General features: G+C 35.8%; 1 protein-coding gene across 2 annotated transcripts in view; it reads right to left on the bottom strand.

Annotated features, from left to right (window-relative positions):
- LOC106868135 (matrilin-3) overlaps nt 1-14,344 on the bottom strand; it is a 26,057-nt gene extending 11,713 nt beyond the window's left edge. The window contains exons 1-3 of one of the 2 annotated variants that reach the window (XM_014913266.3): nt 14,151-14,344; nt 7,457-7,493; nt 1,155-1,694 (exon numbers count right to left, since the gene is read on the bottom strand). In XM_014913266.3, coding sequence (XP_014768752.2) covers nt 1,155-1,694; nt 7,457-7,493; nt 14,151-14,249 — 676 coding nt within the window. In that variant the 5' untranslated portion in view covers nt 14,250-14,344. Of the gene's footprint in view, nt 1-1,150; nt 1,695-7,456; nt 7,494-14,150 lie in introns of both variants that reach the window. The other variant, XM_089351327.1, reaches the window with a different exon arrangement.
- Nucleotides 14,345-25,000: the final 10,656 nt, after the last annotated feature.

Below are 25,000 nucleotides of genomic sequence, written 5' to 3'. Positions count from 1 at the left end.
TAAGTGATAAAATAAAGTACTAGGCAAAAATTGGTTCACTACGATTAACTAAATCACTGCCAAGAATTTGAGGCCGTGTGTTTTGTACATAAGAAATCAATCTCATTTTATCCTGGAAATTTAAGTAATTCATTCATTCACAAAATTTACACTGATCATGCAAAACATGTAGATTGCACTCCCACACGCACGCAAACGCACATTTGCATGTATAAAATCTTTGAGTAATGACGTGGGGAAATCATCATCTTCGGACGAATATATATTTGGAGTATATGTGTGGATGCTTACCTGTACGTATGTGTGTGTGAGTATGTATGTATGTATCTATGTATCTACCTATCTATCTGTCGTAAGGTCGTGAGTTCAATTCCCGGCGACGCGTTGTGCCCTTGAGCAAGACACTTTATTTTACATTGCTCCAGTCCACTCAGTTGGCAAAAATGAGTAGCACCTGTATTTCAAAGGGCCAGCCTTGTCACACTCTGCGTCACGCTGAATCTCCATGAGAACTACGTTAAAGGTACATGTGTCTGTGGAGAGCTCAGCCACTTGCAAGTTAATTTCTGGAGCAAGCTGTTCCGTTGATCGTATCAGCTGGGACCCTCGTTGTCGTAGCCGACGGAGTGCTCCTATCTATCTATCTATCTATCTATCTATCTATATATATATATATATATATATATATATATATATATATATATATATATATATATATATATATATATATATATATATATATATATATATATATATATATATATATATATATATATATATATCAACAGTAAACCCTCGGCTATCGCGGGTGTTACGTTCCAAAACGAGGTGAGAATCTGCGAAGTAGAAACAGTACTGTATATTTTTTTAATTATTTTTTATAATTTGTCTATATATTTATTTTATTGTAAATGCAAAACAACACCATGGAGGAATCGACGTAAGCTTAAATAATAAACCGCGATAGGTGAAGCGCGATATGGCGAGCGATTACTGTATACATATTCAGCGTGTGTGTGTGTGTGTGTGTGTGTGTGTGTGCGTGTGTTCATTCTTTCATATATACGTGTCAGTGTATGCGTGTACGATTGAGTGAACATACTAATGTTTATGCAGTTAATGACAGAATGCTACATAAGAATTGAATTACTTACATACGCATTGCACTGCATTCTTGATCGATCCAATCAGGTCGTGGGAATCCAAATTAAAGACATAATAGCTTGTTGGTCGACTTGCAATCATCCTTAAGTCTGCTTGATTGTTCATATATGTGTCACCAACAGCGAATACCTTAACGTTTTTTGCCATTAATGTTTTCGCAGCTGCTATCGGATCATCTGAACTTTGACCGTCTGTTAAAACTATTGCAATTTTGGTAGCGGTTCGTCTCGCTCTGTGACTTCCGAATCCATCGGCTTGTAAACTCTTTAAAGCTGATCCTATTTTCGTGCTTCCACCCATCGGGTATATATGGCCGAGGTACATTTTGAGATAGGAAACATCGTAAGTCAGATCAACGTTCAGAAAGAATGAATCACTAAATGTTGCAATGCCGATATGGACTTTGCCGTATTCAACTTCCAAAGAATCCAGGACCTTATTCACAAAAATCTTCTGTTTTGCAAAGAGTTGGCTGGTACTGTCTGACGAATCCAGCAAGAAGAAAATGTCTGCTTTATCTTTTGTACATTCTGTTTTAAAAAATTAGAAGAAAATACGAAATCATAAAAGCAGTCGTTAAAATTTCTCTCAAATAAAAAGATGGCGAGTTGGAAAAAATGGTTGGACATTGGAACTTAATATTTAGTTTTGAAGACGTCATAATTTGAGTGTTAATTCTACTGTGGTATACTTTGTCTTTTTCTCTTCCAAAGTGGATGAAATGAATAAAAATAATAATTCTTAATTCCGTCTCTCTATATTCTAAGCTTCGATAGCAATAATATATTGGAAGCGTTTTTAATATCGTTCCTATAGAAAATTTGGTCCATAACAGGAAAAAAAAAATGAAAATACATTTAAAAAAAAATAAGGATACATATACATTTATCGCGCGCATACGTGAATTAAACACACTTTGTGATTTAATCTTCATCCGAATTATCGATGATTAATTAAGAAATCTGATTTTATGAGAAGTAAATAGGACACTGTGTCCTCATACCACTGAATTATTACCAATCAAAAAGAAGCAAAACAGCTTCAATTTATGTTTTCTAGGCTGTGAGTTCTATTCACTGCAACTTTCCCCCACTATACGGTGTTCACTACATAAGTAAATCGTTAAAAATAAGTTACTTTACATCATATTCAAAGCATCGTTTAATGTTTTCGTTGAGAAATCGCGAAATTCAGTTTAAAACATACTGTAAAGTTATAGTATCAACATCCATTAACTTCTATACATAACTTTTTTTAATATCCATACTCTGTTAATAGGAACTTTTATGTATTATCATCGGTTAGTGGCATAGTTTAGAGAAAAGCAACGGTACACCGAGTTTGGGATACAGATTAGATTATTCCTTGTTGTAATTATCTTATTTACTCTGTCAATCCACTTCAAAAAATCATGAAAGTAGAAACGTGAATTTCATTTCCTGCTCGAGGCTTTTCAACTGAACTGCCCATTCACGAACTGCCTCGATGTCGAAATATGAAACATGGTAATAACCAATAGTGCAACCCTGTTGAAGAGGCTCACATACCACAGATAGAATAATGGTTATTGTCTAGAATTAATATAGCTTATCAGAATGTCAGCCTTCTGGAATATTTTTCTTGCACACTCTTTTTTTTCCAGTAGCCGCCAGTTTGCAACTGATTAAGAGTACGTTAACCATGTCTTCGAGGGCCTGCTAAGGCTACAGCAAAACCTCTTCCTTCAAATATTAAAAATAAAAAATAAATAAATGATAATAATATTAATAGTAATAGTAATGATAAGAAAGAAAGAAAGAAATAATAAAAAGAAAATAAGAAATGAAACCAGCGTATCAGTTTCCACTATCCTGTTAAAAAAGAAAGTTATCCCAAGACGAAAGTCGAAAGCTTAAACTTAAAATATTTAGCAATCAAACGAAAATCTAAAGGGTACGTTTTCAGCCATCCGCACCACCCACGCTGAGTTGTTTGACTACGTCATACGTCAGTATTCATATACTCAAATAAAAGTGAAGTGAGGAAAAACAGGAAAGATTCTCAAAATAGTTTTGATGACCTTTATTTAATCGTAAATTGTAGAGGTTATTTTCAGAGACAGATGAAGCATCATTAATACAAATTTATTGAAAACATTTTCCAAAAGTACAGAATTAACCTGGTAGTCGCAAATCTTTCAACCCATAGTTATTAACTTAATCCAATATTGGCATCTATCAAAGCAACTACTGTACACTTCACACACACGCACACACACACACACACACACACACACACACACACACACACACACACACACACACACACATGAATAACTGAGATTCAGTTGAATTAGGTACCTAAGTTAAAACACCAAGTCAGACCGGTATTATCCGCACAGCTCGAAGTAAGGTGAATAAAAACAAAATTAGCAATAGGATATCAAGAAGTGATGTAGTATATATATATATATATATATATATATATATATATATATATATATATATATACATACATATATATAGGGTGTCCCAAACCTCACTGATGAGTTTCAATTTTTAATAACTTCCTTAACTTTACAAATAAATGCATGAAATTTTGATACCATGTAAAGGACATAATGGAAATTAATATGCACAAGTCAAATTTTGCAACACCACTACATCACATATAAAATATGGCATCGCTTGAATGGTAGCCATTTTCCGCTTTGCACACCTGACGAGCTCTTTCTAAAACATGCACCGTAACACCCTCAAGAGTTTCAAACCCCACTTCTCTGATTTCTCTATTGATGTTCTCCTTCAGATGTACCAGGGTCTCCAGTTTGTTGGGGGTAAACCTTCTCTTTCAGGTATCCCCACGAGAAAAAATCCGAGTTTGTCAATCCTGGGGAATGTGAAGGCCAGTAGACATTGCCGTAGCGGGAGATTATTCTCTCTCCAAAGAACTGCCGTAGCAACTGCATTGTTTCTTTTGCGGTTTGAGCAGTTGCTCCATCTTGCTGGAACCATGTGTGAGATCTACTTTGTAAAATTAAGGTAGTTATCAAAAACTGAAACTCATCAGTGACCTTTGGGACACTCTATATGTATATATATATATATATATATATATATATATATATATATATATATATATATACATATATATATACATATATATATAGAGAGATACATATATATATATATATATATATATATATATATAGAGAGAGAGAGAGAGAGAGATAGATAGATATACTTCTTACATACATACATACATACATATATATATATATGTATGTATGTATACATACATATATATATATATGTATACATATATACATATATATATACATATATATTCATATACCATACATATATATATTTATATATGCACACACATATATAAAGATATAGTTCTTACATGCATACATATATATATATGTATGTATATATACATGTGTGTATATATATAAGAAAAATAAAAAAGAATTAACAAGAAAATCAACCAACTTAAATACTGCCAGAAGCAACGCACCCATTCGACTGCCATTGCATCACTCGAATCGAAAAACTCAACCACCCAAAACGCATGATGACTATCGTTAACAGTCAAAGAGCAGCTGAAGAGAGTTGGGTCATTGAGAAAATAAGACTCAATCCCAAAATGTTCTGAAGCTCTTATGGTCATGCCCCAGGAATGTTGCAGGTAATTATTGAAATCAGTAGAAGAATACTCAGAAGTGTATGCGTGTGTTGTATCCATCCATTCATCCACACACACACACACACACACACACACACACACACACACACACACACACACACACACACACACACATATATATATATATATATCCGTGTATCTATGCAATGGACGCATCCTACGCTCCCATGCAAACCATATGGAGCTAATTTGAGCTGTTGCGTACTTATAAGTATATACTGACAACATAATATGAGAATGGATGCAAGTTTCTTTTCATTTCATATTAGATTGTTATATCAGCTAGGCAAATAATTATATTATATACGGATCAAATACTCGGAATGTACTAAATTTTTTAAAGGTAATTAACATACTTTAGTTAAAAGAATAAATATATATAGTATTTCTCTTCTTCGTATTTAACATAGGTCACACAGCTGGAGATTATTCCGTGAAGTGGAGAATGAATGTTACGTGTATCCTCAATAAATTCGTTTTTTTTTTTCTCCCAATATTTTAGTTATACGTGTTAGATCCGGAGGTGGAGCTTTATTCTATATTGAAACCGAACGCCGCACAACCCGGTGGTTTTTAAGTACGACTTGAAAATAAATATGAACAGCGAATCCCATTTTTTAATTCTTTGTTTTTCTAGACACACTTAGAGATGATACTACTCATGTTGCTTGTAGAAGTATGTCCAGATGGTACCTATTAGTTGGAGAGTGAAGGCACGTGGTTTAGTAGTTAGGGTACTCGGCTCAAGGTCGTGAGTTCGATTCATGGCAGCACGTTGTGTCCTTGAGCAAGACAATATATTTCACTTTGCAGCAGTCCACGCAGCAAAAATGAGTAGTACCTGTATTTCAACGGGCCAGCCTTGACACATTCTATATCACACTGAATCTTCCTAAGAACTAGAGTATGGGTACGCGTGTCTGTGGGGAGATCAGCCACTTGCACAGTAATTTCATGAGCAGCCTGTTCCATTGATTGGATCAACTGGAACTTTCGTAGTCGTCTCCGATGGAGTAACAGTTTATTAGTTGGAGAATGGGTTGCGTAAGTGGTATTGATGGTTTTCAGTTTTCCACGGACACGGTGCAGAATAAGCGTCAGTACAGAAACCGCTACCGTACTTTTTCACCATACAATTTGATAAACTATCGACTGAGTGATTAGCGTCTTCTATTTTTTAATTATTGGAACCTTATCATTTCGTTTCCCCCAATACGTTAAATGAATCATTATCGTGTTACTCCGTTGTTTTAAGTGAGAATAGTGAAGTAGCCCAGCCTTCATTTTGGAGAAGGGCAGCTTTGTGTCTCGAAGAAGCAAAGACAATATACCGATCTAACTGACTAAAACCGTGCGTGTGTGGCTAAGTTATCCCTCCAGCGACGTGGTTTTAGGTTCAGCCCCATTGCACAGCATTTTGGCCAAGTGTCTTCTACTATAGCTCAGGACTGATAAATACTTCATGAATGAATTTGGTGGAAGGAAGCTATGTGGATGCTTGCCATACATACATACTTATATAGACACACATACGTACACACCATAAACACATTTATATGTACATATATAAGTATCTGTGTATATAAATGTGCGCGTGTCCTTGTGTGTTCTCACCACTACTTGACAACCGCTCTCAGTTTATTTATGTCTTCGTTACTTAGCGTTACGGCCTAAGTGATCAATAGAATACACAAAAATTCGAATACTGGGGGTCGATTTGACCAACCAAACCCTTCAAGGTGGACCCTCACCATGACTATTGTCCCTCCACTGAAACAAATAAAAGAATACAGTCTTCTCTTTGAATTCCGAGTTAGAAAACGTTATTTGTTATTGTCAAAGAATGGCTATTTTTATTTTGCTTGTGCTAGCTATTTGTGTATCAGCATCATCTAGATATAATTTTTAGCATTACTTAGAAGAGGAAGCACTGTGTATATCAACTATTAGCACTTAGCTTTGCCACGTTAGGCTATCAATGTCAGCTTCATGAGTATATACAAAATGCATTTCAGAAGTTTTAAACTTTTTCAGGAGACACATTTATTAATTTCAAAGAAATACAGAACTCTAGTCTCCTTCAAAGTTAGGTCCTCTCATTTCAGTGCACGTGTTATAACGCTCCAGCTGCTCAGTGAAGGCCCCATGAAAAGCTACCAACGTAAAGGTATCCGAGACCCTTGCCGCAGTCTTTATCTTCAAAACGACTGTACTTGAGGTTCTCTTAAACGAATAGAGTAAATGCTGCAGGCGATTTGATCGACTTGACCCTTGAAAGTAATGTCTCAGCATGATCGCAGTTCAATGACTCAAACAAGTAATCTAATAAAGTAATATAGTTATCAACTAGGAATAACCACGCCTTGGATTTACCGAATTGGTCATCATCCCGCCTCTGCACAAAGATGAGAATTAAAATATATATATATATAATCATATTCGTTGTTTGTAGCATTGCAAGCTAATATTCATGGCAACTTACTGTTAATTGTATGTGTCGCAGTTACTAGCATTCACTATTTTATTAAAACGTAAAAGTAATTGTCAAAGAAGTGAAAAAGAAAACAAAATGATGTAAATTGGATGTATCAAAAGCTCTTACTTGACGCATCTGTTCGATCATAAGCAGCAACTGACGCCTGCAAAATAAACAAAAAATATTTCTGTATTCAACAAGTGCACACTTTTCTTGTTTCTTTATTCGATAGTTTTCTGTTTTCATACATGATATTTTATTAAAATCTTAGTAGTTCGGCAAACGAACTGATAGGATAGTATCAAAGTTTAATAAATAATTACTGTGGTTGATTTGCTTGACTAAATCCATCAAGATGAGCCTCTGTATCGCCACAGTCTAATGACAGAAACACGTAAACGAATATACAACTAACACGGGCGCGGATTTAATAGTTATGGCTGTTCCAAATTATAATACAATTGTCTCTACGTGGGGTCCAAATCTGGTCGAGATCTGGAAAATTAGAAGGTCAAATGTTGGGGGTGACTTTATCATGCAAATTGTCAGCCATCCATTCTCTTGTCATTTGGGCCTTGTGTGATGGTGCTTAACTTTGTTCTGACTCTACAAACTCAACATTTTTCATTGAAAAATAATCATTTCATCCAATATTAATTCCGTTACAGCAATCAACTGGTAATATTTGCAGATTTTGTAGAATTATATTTGATTGTATTGGCATGAATGTACGGATTTACGAAAATTAGAATATCACTCATATAAAGAAAAAGAGTATCTCTCTTCAGTAATAACGATATATGTCAAGGTGACATATAGTCATAAATTCCAATTTATAAAGATATCATTTCATACAAAAAATCGCAAACCTTTGTAAACCTACGCATTGGTACGCAAGCAAACATAGACAGACATACATACACATACATATACAGGTGTGACTATGTTCTAATATACATTTGCATTTGCGTACTTTGTTTTATCTTCATTTATGTTTCGTTTTAGATAAGTGTGTATGCGTGTGGTGTGTGTGTGTATGTATATATATATATATATATATATATATATATATATATATATATATATATATATATTTAAAAGTACGTCTGCATATATTTATATATGAATATGTATATATAATGTAAGTGTGAATATATGTATATATGAATATGAGTGTGTGTGTGTGCGTATGTCTGTGCATGTGTGTGTGTGTGTGTGTGTGTGTATAATACATAAATACATCAACATACGCTATCATAAAATATCACTTAGATTAATGGTAGAGGAGTAGCCTGGTTGTTTTACACCCAATATTCATACAACGTTCTTCTTAAATTTCTTGCAAACGGCCTACTTTGATACGATGTATCTCATTAGATTTCCGGCTAATCTGTATTAATCTTAAATTGCTGGTTATATTAAGAATCAGAATCACATTGATGGATATAGACATTTTCAACATACTCCATGAATTATACATAAATTAAATATCTCTGATGAAATGTAATCTGTCTGATGAGAAACGTTGCATTCTTCCTCTCATTGTTAATGTCTTAAAACGGGAATGAGTCAATTGATGGTTCAGTCCTTGATAGCGCATCTAAAACTATCCACATATAATAAATTATAACTGTAAGCTATAATATGTTTTATATGTGGTCTCCTCGACTTGAAGCGATCTGTTAAAAGAAGTAGATGTACAACACCGATGTTCCGGAATCCTTGATTCCAAAGCCTTTCCAGATTATTCTTTTATCCTTTTACTTTGTCAGTCATTTGACTGCGGCCATGCTAGAGGGTTTTAGTTGATCAAATCCACGCCAGGACTTTTTAAAAGCCTAGTGCTTATTCTATCGGTCTCTTTTATCGAACCTCTAAGTTACGGGGACGTAAACACACCAACACCAGTTGTCAAGCGGTGATGGTGGGGACAAACACAGATACAAAGACACACACACACATGCCGGGAGTATCAGCAAAATTGTCCAAATTTTAGATTCAGCTTCGAACCTTTGTATCTCGGGAATACTTAAAGATAACTTAATGCAATTATTAGAGACTTTACCCAACACTATTGGACTCTACTTTGAGCAAGAGAAATTGTTGAATACTCTCCAAGCTTACCAGAAGGATCGTGATGGAGTTGATCGTGGACGAAAATGACATAAATGATTAACCATAGCTCAGGATTGAGAGCTCAAAAAGGATTGGAATAGAGTTCGAATGGAGGCTTAAAGTTTTATTTCAAAGTGCTTGAGACAATTCTGGCCGAAATTCTACCTCTTAGACATCAAGGGTTGCTTCTATTTTGAAAATGATTTCCTTAACTCTCTTTCTGACTGCACGACAAGCTTTCTTAATGAATTCCTCATCAATGTCTTCCTCTTACTTCCTACGGATGGAGTACTTGAGGGCTTGCATGTTTTTCTGGGGATTCTCACAAGCTTTTCTGACCAGTTCATTCCAGAAGCTAAAGTCTAAAGGGTTCAAATTTATATATATGCGCGTGTGTAATATATATATATATATATATATATATATATATATATATATATATATATATATATATATATATATATATATATATATATGGGAGAATGTACGAAAAAAACAACAACAGACGAGGACAGGTGGTGTAAACAACAAAAGGATGTATTAGTATGACGCTTGGGAATACGGAAAGTCTTTAACGTTTCGAGCTACGCTCTTCAACAGAAAGAATACGGAGACAAGGAGAAAAACACGGAGAAAAAAATTGAATAGTGTTCAGTCAGCGGTCAATCGTAGTAATGTATATATAATGTAACACACACACACACACACACACACACACACACACACACACACACACACACACACACACACACACACACACACACACACACACACAAATAAGATGAGGATTCAGATAGAATCAGGTGCTTGAAAAGGTATGCACCAGTAGGGTTAGGTAATCTCTGTGGATCAGGTCTATGGTTATTGAGATTCGAAATATCAGGTAGGATTTTTCGGTTGTGTATACAGAGAAGACCAACCCTGTGAGTATTTAGCGCCTAAGGAGCTGGTCTAAATCACATGTTACCTTGAAAAGTACGTTGTTGGTATATTCTAGGGTGACGAGAAGTCATCAGTTTCCATATATGTATATATATATATATATATATATATATATATATATATATATATATATATATATATATATATATATATATATACATATATATATGCGCCTACACATATAGATAATAATTGCATGTGTATGTATGTGTGTGTGTTTTTCTCAGCAAATTGATAGTAAGTAACGCACTCTCTTTCGTCAATCCCTATATTCCCCTCGTCACATCATCTTTAAGCCCACAGATATCCGCTCCTATTCATATTCGCCTCTACCGGAAATAAACAGAATATTCGGGGAAGCTACTGCAGCCTCATATTGAATAGGATCGGGCAGGAAATTCCCTTTTTTTATCGCATAATTTAAAGTTAATTTATAATAATAATAATAATATACGGCTCCTTTACATTCTTAGTTAAAGTCCCGTCGAGGTCGACTTTGCATTTGATCGTAATGTGTGATTCGAGGTAGATTTAGCTGCTATTTCTAGCAGATAAAATGCAGAGTCTTCCATATATGTGTGTTGCAAGTAATGTATGGGATGAGTGGATGCAAGCATGACCGAGGTTCGCTTTTCAGTAATTATAAATCGTAAAGAAAAACGAGTAACTGTCTTTAGTTTAAAAACGGCTGAGAAAATGAATGATCACCGAAAGATTTAAGATGTTTTAAGAAGCAAATTGTAAATATTCCATGTTTTGTTTATGTGGTACGTTTTAGTCTCATTATTCTTGCTTGTCAAAATCACTTCGATACAAAATCATTGAACTAGCTTCCTACTGAGTCCTTGAGCATTATCTTCGATGAACTAAGGTTGTAATGCACCAGTATTTGCTTATATTATCTTCTTCGGAAAGATAGAAGACAAGGTCGAAACGGCGGTATATGAACTTAAACCATAAATGGTTTTAATTAAATAGCTGTTGTTGTTGGCACTCCGTCGCTTACGACGTCGAGGGTTCCAGTCGATTCGATCAACGGAACAGCCTGCTCGTGAAATTAACGTGCAAGCGGCTGAGCACTCCACAGACACGTGTACCCTTAACGTAGTTCTCGGGGATATTCAGCGTGACACAGTGTGACAAGGCTGACCCTTTCAATTACAGGCACAACAGAAACAGGAAGTAAGAGTGAGAGAAAGTTGTGGTGAAAGAGTACAACAGGGTTCGCCACCATCCCCGTGGAGCTTTAGGTGTTTTCGCTCTGTAAACACTCACAACGCCCGGTCTGGGAATCGAAACCGCGATCCTATGACCGCGAGTCCGCTGCCTTAACCACTGGGCCACTGTGCCTCCACAACTAAATAGTACAAAGAATTCAACTCGACTCTCTACCAATGTTTTTATACAGTGACTTTTTTATATTAAACAATAGTTAATGCACATTAAAAGAGACATGGTATCAATAGATACGATGTTTCAGTATTGTTATACATTTTGCTTTTATTTTGCTAGTAACCATCATTAAAACCTATTTTTTTAACCTCCAGCAGTTTCTGTTTTCTATGTGTACTTCTGTCGGGGTGAATCAGTTGGAAAATAATAAAGCTGTTATATGTCTAAATGCATTTATAAATTGTTAAATCATTTTCTTCGATGAATTTGTATTACAATCCTACGACATGTTCGACATGTTAAAACAAGAACATACTCATGTTGTAGTAAATATACATAAACTTCCTATAGACATTGAAATATAGAAAGCAAATGCTATTGTCTAAGAGACAGTTACAGAAACCTTTTATGATCTATACAACAAAATATCCTGTACTTGATCGTTTGATACGCACGCTAGAAACAGCAGCTAAGTCTCTCGTAAATAGCAACTCAAGGAAATGCACATCAAAACATTGTTGCCCTAAATATCTTTAAAGAGACGAATCGATAGCCATTGGAACGCTTTAGATTATAAATCTGCTTGGGAACGCTTTAGATTATAAATCTGCTTGATCGAGTCTGACCAAGGACTAAACGACAACAATGCATATTTCTCAAAAATAATAGCAAAAAATTGTTGTTTATCAGAAATATTTACGTCAAACATTCACCGAGAAAGATATGTGAAACATTTCCTATTGCTCTCATATATCTGAACTTAAACTGTCGTATAATGTCAGTAACTTTGTAACTCAATGAGTATTTTCCTTTGATGTTCTTTGCAACATTCCTCTAAATAACTATATTTCATTATCACACATAATTTAAATATTTCATTTCCTGAAATTATTTAATCAAATTACGAGTTAATTGAAACTTCGACAAGAATTAAACTAACTATGAATCGTTTTCTGTCTGGTTTCTCTTTATAACGAATGTCTTCAGTTAAGTAAATAAACAGGTTAGTTAAAGCAAAGCTTTCAATAACTTCTGAAATTAGTACTAAATATATTGATATTGACGTTAATGAATATATTACAGAGAAAATTAACTATCAAGAAGGGTAGCGATTTTCAAAATGTGTGAGATGAGTGCAATTCGTGATAAGAGTATAGGAAATTGATATAAATGAGAAATTTAATGTTATTATCTACATGTCTTTACAAATGCTGTTAGCTTCACAATGAAGTGAAACAGAAACAGCCGACACTTATTACAAGATCACGAATGCAGCTCAACGAGAGTTTATCTTTTATGTTAAAATACTTACTCCTAATTCACTACAAGGCTATCGATAAAGCATTGGGATACCAGGTGGAGAGGATTTCTGAATGCAATTAACGCAGTAATCAAAACATTCTCTTAAAGAAGATTATATTAATTATTACTGAGGGGTATGACTTAGTGGTTTAGTGGTACAGACACGTGTACCCGTAACTTAGTTCCCGGGGATATTCAGCATGACAAGGCTGACCCTTTGAATTACAGACACAACAGAAACAAGAAGAAAGAGTGAGAGAAAGTTGTGGTGAAAGAGTACAGCAGGGTTCGCCACCATCCCCTGCCGGAGCCTCGTGGCGCTTTAGGTGTTTTCGCTCTATAAACACTCACAACGCCCGGTCTGGGAATCGAAACCGCGATCCTATGACCGCGAGTTCGCTGCCCTAACCAATGGGTCATTGCGCCTCCACTTCAAGAAAAGTATTATTAATGAAAAGAAGAACATAGTCATTGGATATAAGTCTGATCATTTGTTGTGCTTGCTTTATTTACAGCTAGATGGATGAAATGCAGAACCAAACCAACAATCTTTCCAACTCAGAATAATATGACGCCCAACTAGTTCGAGTATTGAAATTAATTCCATTTTTGGTTTGTCTCGATCTGACGTTACAGATTCAAAATTATAAATTCAAACTCAATAATGAAAACGTGTTGTGGCAGTAATAAGGACTATAATAAGAAAACAAAGCATATAACAAAGGGGGGGGGGCGGAGGAGACAGTTCGCCCCGGCAGGCACTTTTATAGGGTCGGCACCCTTTTCGGTATGCTGTAGGCAATATGTATTTTAGTGGGGAGGGGGACGGGACTGAAGAGCCGCCTCGGTCGGTACACACGCTAGTTACGCTAGTGGCTAGATGTACAAAAGACGAGATGCTCACGGCACGAACCCCATTAATCATAAGCCAGCTCAATCAAGAATGGATTAAGAGTTAAACAACAACAACAATGACGACGATATCATTTATCAAAAGAAAATGCAAAGACAAGAAGAAACGAACTGCTTAATAGATGATATAAATGTTACAAGGAATTGAATTACTTACAAGAAGCGCTGCCAGCATAACGATATTTCTCATGGTAGATTCTGCTTTTGACGAAACGAGCAAGGCAGTGAGCGGCGCTAGGTGTAGTAAACAAAACATTGTTAACACTATATATAATTGGAAATTTCCGGAAAGATAGCGGATATATCAAAATATTTGTGATACTGTCACTTGAAATATTTCCTATCGTCAACGTCATCGTCATCGGCAGTCACCACCGCTGCCCTTAATGTTAATACGGCAGCTGTTGTAATCGTCAAAATCATCCTCCCACTCCCCGTTTTTCTTCTTCTTCTGCTTCTTATTCTTCTTCTTCTTCTTCTTCTCGTCCTCGTCCCCCTCGTCCCCCTCATTCCCCTCGTCCCCCTCATTCCCCTCCTCCCCCTCATTCCCCTCCTCCCCTCATTCCTCTCCTCCCCTCATCCTCATCATCATTGCCGTTGTCGACATCGTCATCATCATCATCATCATCATCATCATCATCGTTGTTAATTAAAATCAATGCCGCCCTCGTCGTCTTCATCGTCTACCGTCGCCGTTGTCATCGCCGCGATCATTGAACGCATATAACGTAGATCCCTTTCTAGAATAATTTCTACTCCTCTAATCATAAGCTTCATCTCTCACCATTCTACCCTTTACATTGTGTTTTTGGTAACCCCTCCGCCCTATTTGATACTACTCTCTGGTCTTTGTGGGCCTTTCACGGAGCGGGGAGTCCACTTTAGTATTAAAATTTTGGCTTGGTATCCGGTATGTAAGGATAATTTCCTTCTTTCCACCCACTAGATCAGACAGAAGCTATTCCTCCTCTGACTAAGTCTTTGGAAAAAAATAAATAATCGGAAATATATGGATTGTAAGAGTATAAGAGACTAGAACCAACGAAAATCTAATTTAATCGTTCGGAAAACTCAACACTGAAACTATTGATACAATAACTCGTATCAATACCTGATCTGAAAAGTATATTCTTTTATTCCTTTAACAATTTCGGGTATTGGGAAGTGGCCGTGCAGAGGAAGATGAGGAGAAAATTGAGGGAAAGTGAGGTTCTTTTCTACTCTAGGCACAACGCCCGAAATTTTGGGGGAGGGGGCCAGTCGATTAGATCGACCCTAGTATGCAACTGGTACTTAATTTATCAACCCCCGAAATGATGAAAGACAAAGTCGACCTATGCGGAATTTGCACTCAACGTAAAGACATGAAATACCGCTAAGCATTTCACCCGGCGTGCTAACGTTTCTTATTTCTTTATTGCCCACAAGGGGCTAAACATAGAGGGGACAAACAAGGACAGACAAAGGGATTAGGTCTGAATTTTGCCAATCAATTAGATCGATCCCAGTACGTAACTGGTACTTAATTTATCGACCCCGAAAGGATGAAAGGCAAAGTCGTCCTCGGCGGAATTTGAACTCAGAACGTAACGGCAGATGAAATACCGCTAAGCATTTCGCCCGGCGTGCTAACGTTTCTGCCAGCTCGTCGCCTTAGAGGCAGAGTGAGGTTGAAAGAGTAAGAGTTGAAAGTAGTTGGAAAGGGAGAGAAACTGAGAGAGAATGAGACAGAAAGAGCAAAATCAGGAGAAAGCGGGGTGGGCAGAATTAAACATGACGATACGATAAGTCAAGGGGAATAATTTTGTTTGTAGTGGATCTCTGTCGTTCCACGACATTACCTGCTCGTGAATGAACATACGTGTAAGTGACTGACATATGTACCTTTTACCCAGTGACTCTCAAATGGAGTCCATGTGGCCCCTAAAGGTCCACATAAGATATTTGGGGGTCCACGCAACAAAACAGTAAATTAGGAATTCACAGTAGCATTTTAAGAACCCCAGGAAAAGTTTTGCTTTAGATGTATGTATTGGTATGCATTGCAAGAAACAGTTAGGTTTCTTTCTCTTACGTTTTACATAGTTCAACCTATGCAAGTTGATGTGTGAGAAACAAAATAGGAATTTTGAAAGAAGTTTCTTTTAAACTAGTTTTTAAACATCGAAACACCAGAATAAAATAATAATTGAAGGAGTCCATAGATAAAAGAAATGAGTGAGGACCCCTGCTTTAACCTGTACTTTTAATATATCTCTCAGACAGAAATATGTACATTTAATGTAATTCTTGTCTGATTGTGCTTCTACCAGCTTTCCGTCAACCCGCTTTCACTCACTGGATACGGGTCGACTCGATGCTTTAGTAAATGACTTTGCCCAAAATACCATACTGTACGTACGATATTATAGTAAATAAATAAATAAATAAATAAATAAATAAATAAATAGGCGTAGGAGTGGCTGTGTGGTAAGTAGCTTGCTTACCAACCACATGGTTCTGGGTTCAGTCCCACTGTGTGGCACCTTGGGCAAGTGTCTTCATGTGGATTTGGTAGACGGAAACTGAAAGAAGCCCGTCGTATTTAGGTATATATATATATATATATATATATATATATATATATATATATATATATATATATGTGTGTGTGTGTGTGTGTGTGTGTGTGTGTGTATGTTTGTGTGTCTGTGTTTGTCCCCCCAACATCGCTTGACAACCGATGCTGGTGTGTTTACGTCCCCGTAACTTAGCGGTTCGGCAAAAAAGACTGATAGAATAAGTACTAGGCTTACAAAAGAATAAGTCCTGGGGTCGATTTTCTCGACTAAAGGCGGTGCTCTAGCATGGCCACAGTCAAATGACTGAAACAAGTAAAAGAGTAATAAGAGAGAGAAAATTTTAGAGTTGTATTCATACACAAACGCAATACAGACGAATATGCAAACGGATTGCTTTATACATTAAAATCGAATATATGGAAAAATAAAATGAACGAAAGAAAAGAAAACAGAAGGGTAAAAATAAATAAGAGAACGAAAAAGAAAACCGGTGCTTATAAAAAATTACCACTGATTTCTGACAGATGCAGAGGAACTGTTTCAGTGACCTGGTTGCAGAAGTACAACGGAACTTTACTTATTAAAAGAGATTTATTAAGAAATAAAAATAGGGCGGCAACCTGGAAGAACTGTTAGCGCATCACACAAAGATGCTTAGCGGCGTTCCTTACAGCTATTTACGTTGAATTCAGACCCTACTGAAATCAACTTTGCTTTCCATTTTGCGGGGTCGATAAAATAAAGTACTTTTTCATGTACTGGAGTCATGGTAATCCACTAACTTCATTCCCTTCAAAATTACTGGCCCTGAGCCAAAATATAAAAACAACTGTTCGGAAATAAATGAAAAGAAAATGAAACTATTTTTGTGAGTTATTAAGTGACTAAAAAGACGCTTCCCCGTCACATCCAGAAAAAGAATACAACTCTAATAGATATATGAATGCGTAACGCACACATATACACTTGTGTGTGTGTGTGCGTGTGCGTGTGTGTGTGTGTGTGTGTGTGTGTATGTGTGTGTGTGTGTGTGTGTGTGTGTGTGTGTGTGTGTGTGTGTGTGTGTGGTATGCACCAGGGATATTTAGATGTGATAGCCAACAAGAGTTCCATGACCGATTGGTATTGGTTCTTAACACGACCAAGGTCAAGAACATTTAAACATCTGACCTCAAATCCTGTCATTGGTGTAATCGATGAAACTATAAAGCGAGATACTTACTCAGAATTTGGATTTCTCTTTTGGGCCTTCTTTCAACAACTAATTCTCTAAGAAGCATTGGGATGGAGAAAAGAAACGCAGACACAGATGTATTATACACAGACGAATACATACATACATACATACATACATACATACATACATACATACATACATACATACACACATACACATCCACACATACACACGCACATTCACATACACACATCCACACACACACACACGCACATACATTCACATACGCACCCCCCACACACGCACTGACAGGCTTTCACTCAGTTTCTGTCTAACAAGTCCACTCACAAATCAGTTGGCCCAGGGACATTTATCCAATGTGCCACGCAGTGGGATTGAACCGGAATCCTTGTGGTTGCAAAGCGAGATTCTTAACTACATAACCATGCATGTACCTATCTAACAATTATAGTCAGAAGACTGACATATAACCAAGTCCAATCATTTAAAATGATCTTGTAGCATCCTGGTATGCTACATTTTTCTGGTCCAATGAAAACTGCTGAAAGACAAAGAGCAACTGTAGGCCCCCAGAAATGTATCGTCCTTGCCTAAATTCTCAGCCTATGATCTCAGAATGCACTCAAATCACATGCAGGAAGTATCGTTAAGACAGTTTTGACGATAAAAAAGATTAAGTTAGAATTAACAACCGTTAACCAATCATTGCGTTGTAAAAAGAATTTGCGTTTGCTCAATAGCGAATCTGTTTAGTGGTCTTCAGAGTATAACAACATTACAATAAATTCTTTATTTATAGACAGCTATACCATTGCTTTCAGGTCGTGTCAAAAAGAATCCTATCAAATTAAACTAAATCAAGGTTAATTGTTACTAAGTCATATAACCATTATTGTTCTTGCTAGTAAACGCAACATGTGTTTAAGAAGTTATTTAGTTTAAAGTTATCATGCGATACTTCGGCAACATTTACTTATTCATCTCTCGGGTTGTTAGCAAATATAAATCGTAAATTGTTATTTTGATATATGCAAGCATGTCTAGTGAAGTATTACAGCGTGAAGAAGTATAATTCTAAACCAATTTTGTTATTGGTCCGATTAGACTGCCCGTCAACTTGGGCAAATTTCTTCTACTTTAATCTAGGGTTGACAAGATGCTTGTATGTATGCATGTATGTATGTATGTATGTATGTATGTATGTATGTATGTATGTATGTATGTATGTATGTATGTATATATGTATGTATGTATATATGTATATATGTATGTATGTATGTACGTGCGTGCGTGCGTGCGTGCGTGCGTGCGTACGTACGTATGTATGTATGTATGTATGTATGCATGCATGTATGAATGGTGGCTCCGCATTTGTGTTTATGTATCCATTGAAGTAGAATAAAACATTTTCAAGAATTTCATTTCGTTTTATGCCCGTAACTTAGTGGTACGACATATATCAATTAATAAAATGAATATCGCCTAAAGGCGTTGCAATTCTAAATTGAATGGAAAGAATATGTGAATGCAGAACTGCTAAATCAACAGGGCTGTTGACAGTTAAACACAGTTAATCTCAATGAAAGTTGTTAAAGCATGTTATTTCAGTAATGATGTAACACCCATTGGTTATGGGTATAAACGTAAAATAAAGTAGGCCAAAGCATTGATTTTGATTAGCTTAAAGAACAGGATTTGGTAGATGGATCTAAAGACAAAAGATGGAAATCAAATTTATTTATACTTATAAACTTTTCGACCATTGACACAAGGCCTGAAATTTTGAAAGAGGCAGGGGACTAATCGATTACATTGACACCAGTGCACAACTGGTAATTCTGTTATCGATCTCAAAAGGATGAAAAACAAAGTCGACCTCGGTGAAATTTGAACTCAGACCGTAAAAATTCGGACAGGTCACCACCTTATTTATATTATCTAATAATAGCTTCAAATTTGGGTACACGGCCAGTAATTTTTCGGTAGGTGTAAAGTGATTACATCAACCGCAGTGCTCAAGTAGTTCTTATTTTATCGACACCGGGACGATGAAAGACAGTCGAGCACGACGATATTTGAACTTAGCACTAAAGCCAGAAGAAATGCCATAAAACACTTTTCCTGCTGATTCTGATGGCTTGCTGCCTTAAGAAATAGAATGTCATTTGACTCTCATTTGAATTCGAACCCTGGGAGACGACTACCAGGATACTAATCATATTGTGCACAGTCTAACTTCCATACGACTCGCCAATACATCGCCTCATGCTTATAGAATATTATGCGTAATAATGCCTTTTAGTCATCAAGAAGATGGCTAACGTGAGGCTTAGCAGACACAATATATTGTAGACAAGTATATCAAGTACTTTATAAATAACCGCTTCTTAAATTCCAGACGTCACAATATTGGAATGCTTGAAATTTCTGACTTCCTACATGTCTTTAGGGCACCTCATCACCTCAAAACACTTGTAACTGAATTAGAATCTCAAGCACAGAGCTAAAATTCAGTGTAACATGTTAAACATTCTAAGGGACCAAATTGCCTCCATCATCAATACGCTGAATAAGTCACCCCTTCGTCCTTCCCTCTCTCTCTCCCTCCCTCCCCCCTCCCTCCATTCATTCCTGTTTCTGTCCGTCCATCCATCCATCCATCCATCCATCCATCCATCCATTCATCTTCTCCGCATGCTATTCTAAGGAGGATCGTGACGGAGTAGAAACCTCGCTCACTTCCTTCATAGGGTCCTATCAGAAACAGCCTCATTAGGCTTTCAGGTTAGATTCACAAGCGAGACTAATTACGATAGATTTTATCAAACCACCTCGTTCTTGATCTACTCCCTAGGTCTTCTACCGGTTAGCACGGCTTAAAGAATCCGTCTTGCGAGTCTCACCTGCAACTTACTAATCACATGTCTGTATTTTATCCCATTTAAAATATACTCTTAACTCCATGTTGTACACATATCACCCTTTGTTTCACACTGAAGCGGAGATGCCTTTTCTTTTTGTCAAACTGATGTAGAAAGAATTTAAGAGTTTATACAAGGCAATGCACAGATTCCTGCATTTTGATCTGAGATGCTTACATTTCATTCGTGCCATTATTGCTTTGCAGTTGAAGAATAGAATTGCCATGCAATCATCCAATCAGCGCAGAGAACACTCTGAAACCTCCTGTACTCGTTCATAACGTCGCCAAAAGCGTGTCTTTTCAATAGCTAATTTGTTTTGCGGTATTCATAGCAGAACTGCCTCACAGTAAACTTCTTATATTTACAACTGAATAGCTTAATGCTCTGACGTCATTCAAAATATCAAAGTAAAAATCTAAATTAAAGTTAATGATTAAGGCTAAGCCGTACTAGTCGTTATTATTGGAGCCGTAATTAAGCAGAACGTAATAACTAACTTATAACGTTTTAATTAGAAAATGCATATCTGTTATACGGCTTGTGTAAATGTGTACGCGAGTATATATATGTGTGTGTGTGTATGTTTGTGTATAAAACATGCATACATACATACATACATACATACATATATATATATATCTATATATATATATATATATATATATATATATATATATATATATATATATATATATATATAATAACGTAAATAATATATAAATATATGCATATATCCATACATATATGTACATACCTACATCTATATGTATACATACATGCATATATGGGTACAGGACATCACAAAAAACGTTAAACACAGTAAGAAACGAAAACATAAAGACGAAGACAGAAAACGAACATTTTTTTCGAACACCGAAAAAAACAAACAGAAAAACGAGACATGGAACATAAAGAATATTTCCCTTCTTCAGTTGTCCCTGTTCCATCTACAAGCCTAGTACTTATTCTATCGGATCTCTTTTGCCGAACCGCTAAGTTACAGGGACAATATATATATATATATATATATATATATATATATATATATATATATATATATATATATATATATATATATATATATATATATATATATATATATATATATATATATACATATACGATGCATGTATATCTTGCTTCAGTCATTAGACTGCAGTCCTGCTGGGGCACCTCCCTGAAAAATCTTAGTGGAACGAATCGACACCAGTAATTATTATTTTTTGTATAACCTGGTACTTATTCTGTCAGTCACTTTTGTAGAACTGCTAAGTTACGGGGACGTAAACACACCAACAACGGCTGTCAAGCGGTGGTGAGGGACAAACATAGATACAAAAACTCACACACATACATATACTTATAAATAATATACATGTATTTGTGTATACGCATGTGTATGGATATATATATTTACATATACACCAATATACACAGATGCAGATATATATGTATATACAAATGATAAGAAGACAAAGAAAATTCTTTAACACATCTTTAATGATTCGTTACAACTATAATATATAAATTCTCAAGATAGAATTCAACATTACTGACATAAGCTAACAAAACATTCATTTGTGTGTACAGTGGCTAGTTAACCCTTCGACCAAACAACTTACAAACAGATAGACTGGATCAACTGTAGTTACGTATCGTATCTAAGGATACGATTTAGTACTGGTGACAGGATGCCATTCGCTGATTCCTTATTCTGGTTGTCCGATGAGCCATCGACTAAAGGTATAATAATACTAACATTAATAATCCTTTCTACTATAAGCAAATTTGATGGGAGGAGACTAGTCGATTACATCGACCCCCTAGTGTTTCACTGGTACTTAATTTATTGACCCTGAAAGGATAAAAGGTAAAGTCGACCTCGGTGGAATTTGAACTCAGAATGCTTTTAAGACGGACGAGATACTGTTAAATATTTTTCCCAGCGCACTAACGATTCTGCCTGCAAGCTGCCTTAATAACAATAATAATAATAATAATAATAATAATAATAATAATAATAATAATAATAATAATAACCCTTTCTACTAAAGGCACAAGGCTTGAAATTTGGAGGGGGGGGGGGTCAAGTCGATTACATCGACCTCAGTACACAACTGGTACTTATTTTATTGATCCTGAAAGAGATTAAAAGCAAAGTCGACCTCGCCAGAATTTGTACTCAGAACGTGAAGACGGGTGAAGTGTCGCTAAGCATTTCGCCCGGCGTGCTAACGATTCTGCCAACGATCATATTGTATGCAATGTTCAGAAGACTACAGTTCATCGGTTACGAGTAAAACCAGGGACAGAGAGCAGCAATATGTCAAGCAAACAGGCAGCAATTAAATCCAAACGTATAAGAATTGAAAAAATTAGAAAAGTGAACAATAAAAGATGACACCCTGTTAATTTATTCAATACTTACATCTATTAATTAATCTTATATTTATAATCGATGTATTTTTGCAATGAAACAGTCTATTTGCCAGACCAGTCGAATATAATATTTCTAACAGAACAGTTTATGTTTGCAATAGACCAGTTGTCTTGGGTCTAACAACTCTGATGAGAAACTAGGTCAACAACCATTTATCATTTCACTCCAATGTCTTTTATAAGATAAACATCAACGCTTATTTATGTTATAAGGATTAACCTATTATCTACCTTTATATATATATATATATATGTATATATGTATGTATGTATGTATGTATGTATGTATGTATGTATGTATATATGTATGTATACACGCACACACACACACACACACACACACACACACACACACACACACACACACACACACACATATATATTTGCCATTGATACTAAAAACAAATACGATAGATGGTCTCTAAATCCCCAAGGGGATGGTTGGCTAGTTTCAGAGGATCGAGAGAATTGGCAGGATGAGTGATGACTGTTCTCCTGCCAGTTTGTCACAAGGAAGTTTCCAGATGACCAAGGTCAATTCAAAACAGTTAAGTGAACCATGATGTATCGAATTAAGTGTATTGTATAAATATTCCAAGAGACTCTTGCTGTAAAAATGAAATTAATAAGTCACAGTAACTGAAACAGACACTTGATAAACGTTTTCAGGCTATGTATCTTGTTCTTTTCTGATGAAATCCATTATTCAATGTGATCTTCCTTTCAAAAGATGATTGGATGTGACGTGAGTGCTGTTTCCCTACTGTATTTTTAGCAAAGCAAGACATGCGACTGCGTACACGTTGTTTTACTGACTTCCAAAATGATTCTTATTTCGCGTCCGTACAAAAAATGTTTATATTTTCTTAAACATAGGTTTTAGGAATCTGTGGTTGTTTTTTAAGGGAGTGGAATCGTTTTACCAGGACTGAAAAAAAAAAAAAACCTTAGAAAAATTCGCAAATGTTTTCACCCTTCGTTAGCCAAGATGAATTGAAAATCCAGTGCTGTAGTCATTCAACCATTCCGATTCTACTGCTATTAAAAAGGAAAATCAATATTTGATCGAATTTCGAACTTTTAAATCAAGAGTTTATATTTTTATTATATTTTATTTTCGTAGAAAATCTAAAATCCACTGTTCTGTAATTATTTTCAGACTTTCGAAAAGTTAGATTCAATGAATTCTTTAACAGATACTACAAACTATCTTTGTTAGTATTTGGAAACCACCAGCCATATTTTCAACACTACATCCTTTATTCTTTACATACTGCTTTTCTTTATCATAGTCTCCAACTTGATACTCATCGACTCATCATTAGAAGAATTACTTAATATTTGCTTGCATATCTGTCTGCCTGTTTGCTTGAGTGTCTGTCGGTTTGATCAGCTCACACTAGCCCTCTCGTAAGATTTCTCTCTCTTTTATACCTATGTATATGTATATAAATGTGTGTGTGTGTTTGTGTGTTTGTTATATATATATATGTTTCTATGTGTGCTTGTATATATATATATATATATATATATATATATATATATATGTAAATGCAGAGAGAGACACAGAAAGGGAGACAGAGAGAGACAGAGAGATAATGAGAGATAGAGGTACATATAGTAAATAAATAGATAGAAAAGCGGGATGTATTATTCTCTCTTTTCAGTCATTTTCTCCTACTATGCATCTATCTATCTATCTATCTATCTATCTATCTATCTATCTATCTATCTATCTATCTATCTATCTATCTATCGGCAATGGGCCGAGAGGAAGCTATCCCTAAAAGGTCGGGCGGAGGTGGCGAACGCGTACATTGCATCCGTCATCGAATACCGTCTGACTGTCGTGCCTTGTCCCGACCCTACCATCACCAAACTGGAA

The sequence above is a fragment of the Octopus bimaculoides genome, chromosome 4, assembly GCF_046866305.1.
Source record: "Octopus bimaculoides isolate indiv1 chromosome 4, ASM4686630v1, whole genome shotgun sequence".
In the NCBI taxonomy this organism is placed as follows: Eukaryota; Metazoa; Mollusca; class Cephalopoda; order Octopoda; family Octopodidae; genus Octopus; species Octopus bimaculoides.
This window is presented reverse-complemented; position numbering and strand designations above follow the sequence as displayed.